The following is a 3,451-nucleotide window of genomic DNA, read 5'->3' as shown; positions in this document are numbered from 1 at the left end:
ATCCAAGATCACAGCCTCACGCAAACTCTTGTTGAAGGTGAGTCCCAAGGGCTGGAAACTCCCCGGGGTTTGTCTTGCTGGGGAGAGGGAGCGGTGGCTGACGTGCGTGGTCGGTGGGACGGCGATGAGGAGTGGCAGAGGCGTGGGCCTGGGGGAGCAGCTCCCGTTCCCACCTCCTGTCTTCCCAAAAATCCTCACTCATGTGGGCTTTGTGGTGCAGGCAGCAAACAAACCTCCCCGCACCGCCTCTTGACGAAGGTGGGGAGAGGCGCTGGCGCCTTCTGCTCCAAAGCCGCAGACCTCGCGTTTGTGCCCCAGCAGCTCGGCAGCACGAGCCCGGGAGCTCCCCAGGTCGGGGCTTGGGAACAATCATTTTCTGCCGCAGCAGAGCAAACCGGTGCAGAGAAAGTGCCGGCGTCAGCATCCATCGGGACCACCACCACCGCAGCCCTGTGGTGTGGCGGGCCCTGCTGCTCCCCCGCCTCCGGGGTCGCCACACAAAAGGCGCGGGGATTTTTTGATGTGTGTGGCAGCGGCGCAGTGATTTTGGGGGGAGACAGCCGCAGCAGGGGGGAGGTTTGTGAGGCAGACAGGACCGTCCCATCCTGCAGATGCTGCGTGAGGAGGCCCAGGGGGAGCGGAGGAGCCTGGCTGTTCACGCTTCTGCCCTTTACTTGTGCCCGTAGAGTTTGATGCTGGCAAAAGCGAAGGAGGAGTGGGAACAGGAGATCGTGGACAAGCAGTCAGAGAAGGAAAGATACCTGTCTGAGCGGATCACACCACTGCACACCAGTGGGCTTTCCTTGAGCCAGCTCCAGGTATTCCTCAGGGCTGAGGGTGGAGCGAGCTCCTGGGGGGCACGGGGGGCATTGCTCACCGCTCTCCTCTCCTGCTTGGCCCCCAGGACCTGTGCAGGGAGCTGCACGAGAAAGTTGAGATCGTGGATGAAGAGAGATACGACATCGAAGCGAAATGCAACCATAATACTCGTGAGGTAGGAGGCGGGCTGGCCTGTTTGCCCTGACACTAACTCCCTCCCAGATGGCAGCTTGGGCCTCCATGGGGGTCTGTCATGGATTGGGCTGAGCTTGGATGTGGGACGTGCACCAGGCTTATCTAAGGGTTGGTATTTGCTCTGCGAGGCATCACTCAGCAGGAGGTCCATCCCTGCTTCAGGGAGCTCAAGCTGTCCATGGGGGCCACAGGCAACCTCCTCGCTCTTCTGGTCGCCCCTTGTGGGTCTGAGGGCTCCTGCTGGCCGCTTGGCTGCCAGCAGAGCAGGCGGGGACAAGGCAGTGACAGCAGCTCTGTGCTCAGGTGGACAGTCCCCCGGTGAAGTTGGTCCTCGTGGCTGCAGGAGAGGCGCAGACCCCTCCTGCTTCACGTAGGAGCTTTTGGCGCAAGGCAGCCATGCGGTGACCTCCCGCCCCTCCTCCTTTCCTCAACCTGCAGATTAAAGATCTGAAAATCAAAGTGCTTGACCTCCGAGGAAAGTTCAAGCGCCCCCCCCTGAGGCGAGTCCGCGTCTCCGCCGATGCCATGCTGAGGGCTCTGCTGGGCTCCAAGCACAAGGTTTCCATGGATCTGAGAGCCAACCTGAAATCTGTCAAGAAGGAGGACACGGAGAAGGTGGGTGACTCTCCTAGAGGCCAGCGATGGAGACACCTCCTAGGAATGCCCCTGCCCTGCTCCAGGGTCCCCTGTGAAGCCTGCGTGGGTTGTGCTCATCCCTTGTAAGCCTCAGAGATAGCACGGGGCAGTCTGTGCGAGGCACTGCCCGTTGTGGGAGCTTGTAGGACCCCATGGGAGCAGTTTGGCTAGGCCAGGTAATTGGTGGACAATAACGAGTGAGATTTAGGGCTACATCCATGATGCTCTTCCCTCCCGGCACACGTGGGCGCCTTTCAGCTGGGCCCCCCTGGGCATGGCTGTTGGGCTGCACTTGCAGAGAGTTTGGGCTTTGGTCTTCTGAGGAGCCAGGAGAGCTCCTATTGGGTGCAATCACGCCCCGAAAACACCCAGGAAACTCCCAGACCCAGATTAGATAAGAGAGAGCAAGCCCAGCAAGCACGCTTAGCCTGAGATAAACGGCCCGGTTCACACACAGCAGCTTTGCAGAGCTGGCGAGAGGGGGAAGGCTCAGCACCGGCGACAGAGATCGATGCCCAAACCTGCCTGGGGTGTGCAAGCACCCCAGCGACAAGAGTTGTGCTGCTTTCCTAGTGCCTCCCCGCAAAGGGGTTTTACCCCTTGGTCCCAGCTCAGCCGGTTGGATAAGAATCTCAATTTTCAGTTATTTTTCTGGTTCCCCCCCCCCTTGCTAGCAGGGCACGTTTTTCAGTCCTTTGGATAAAAACTGTGTTTACGGTCCTCAGCACCAGGTGGTGAATAGACCTGAGTTTATTTTAGATGTCATGAGATGATTTTGGGGCACGGCTTGTAATCTATGAATGCTTGTGGGTTGGCAGAGCAGACACCTAGGCATGCTCCCGGAACGGCTGTCATCTCCCCTTTATGTTCTGGAAGCAACTGCCAGGCTCTCACTGTCACAGCAGCAATCCCAGTCCCCTCCAAAAGCTCGGAGAAGGTGGAGATGGGTTTTATGTGGGCTGGGAAGTCCCAGCAGAAAGTGGTTTTGCTTGCATTTGTCCCGGTGTGCTGGTGTAAATCCCAAGTCCCACGCACATTCTGGTTCCTTCCTCCTAAAGAAATTTTCCAGGATTTTTGGGCCTTCTAGTGCATTAATGCAATTTAGCCAGGCTTTGGCGGGGTATCCACATGAATCCAGACCTCCCTGCAGAGCTGAGACCTCTGCTTGCCATCTTCCCGTCAGCGTCACGTGCAGGGACACAGGGCAGAGCTGGCTCCAAGGGAGGGGACGTTTGCAGTGGGGCAGCCCTATGCAATGAGGAGGGAGAGCGTGGGGCTGCCAGTCGCCTGTCACACGGCCATTGCAACCCCTGTCCCTGTCCCTCCTGGCAGGAGCGCCCCGTGGAAGTGGGCGACTGGCGCAAGAACGTGGAGGCCATGTCGGGGATGGAGGGGCGAAAGAAGATGTTCGATGCTGCCAAGTCGCCCACGGGCCAGTGAGAGGTAGGGGACCGGCCCTCCACCCCCTGCGATGCCCCCTGCAGCATCCCCGATCTGCGCTTGGGGCCGGGCAAATGCAGAAACCGCCCCCACTCATTACAGAAAAGGGCATCGCGTGCCCCATCTCCCACCCCACGCGTGGGACGGGTGCCTGTCCCTCACGTCCCCGCCGGGGAGCCCCTGCCAGCAGCCACCCTGCTCTCCCAGCTTGTCCTCCCCAGCCCTCCGGGGTCTGCTGCCCACGTCACGCTCATCCTGCGCAGCGTGGGCGTTGCTGGCACCAACTCTGGGCTGCTGAAAGCGGCCAGAAAACTCTTCTGCCCCACTGCTCTGCTCTGTTTCTTTCCCACAGGAGCATTGG

At 59.8% G+C, this 3,451-nt stretch overlaps 1 protein-coding gene across 1 annotated transcript; it reads left to right on the top strand.

The window, feature by feature from the left end:
• Position 1: 1 nt before the first annotated feature.
• Positions 2-3,090, top strand: TNNI1 (troponin I1, slow skeletal type). Its single transcript, XM_009634072.1, has 5 exons — positions 2-37; positions 687-818; positions 905-994; positions 1,453-1,629; positions 2,983-3,090. Exons 2-5 carry the CDS (start codon positions 693-695, stop codon positions 3,088-3,090), a joined length of 501 nt encoding a protein of 166 aa, XP_009632367.1. The 5' UTR covers positions 2-37; positions 687-692.
• The last annotated feature ends 361 nt before the right edge of the window (positions 3,091-3,451 follow it).

This window comes from Egretta garzetta, unplaced genomic scaffold (assembly GCF_000687185.1).
Source record: "Egretta garzetta isolate BGI_Z169 unplaced genomic scaffold, ASM68718v1 scaffold202, whole genome shotgun sequence".
NCBI classification, from domain to species: Eukaryota; Metazoa; Chordata; class Aves; order Pelecaniformes; family Ardeidae; genus Egretta; species Egretta garzetta.
The sequence above is the reverse complement of the archived record's forward strand: the minus strand, read 5'-3'. Positions and strand labels throughout refer to the sequence as shown.

Bases quoted from the DNA above. Each gene is read 5' to 3' on its own strand.
- TNNI1 (XM_009634072.1), top strand. From the start codon at position 693: ATGCTGGCAAAAGCGAAGGAGGAGTGGGAACAGGAGATCGTGGACAAG. The intron at 819-904 runs GTATTCCTCAGG...CTTGGCCCCCAG, and splicing joins TTTCCTTGAGCCAGCTCCAG to GACCTGTGCAGGGAGCTGCA. The intron at 995-1,452 runs GTAGGAGGCGGG...CTCAACCTGCAG, and splicing joins GCAACCATAATACTCGTGAG to ATTAAAGATCTGAAAATCAA.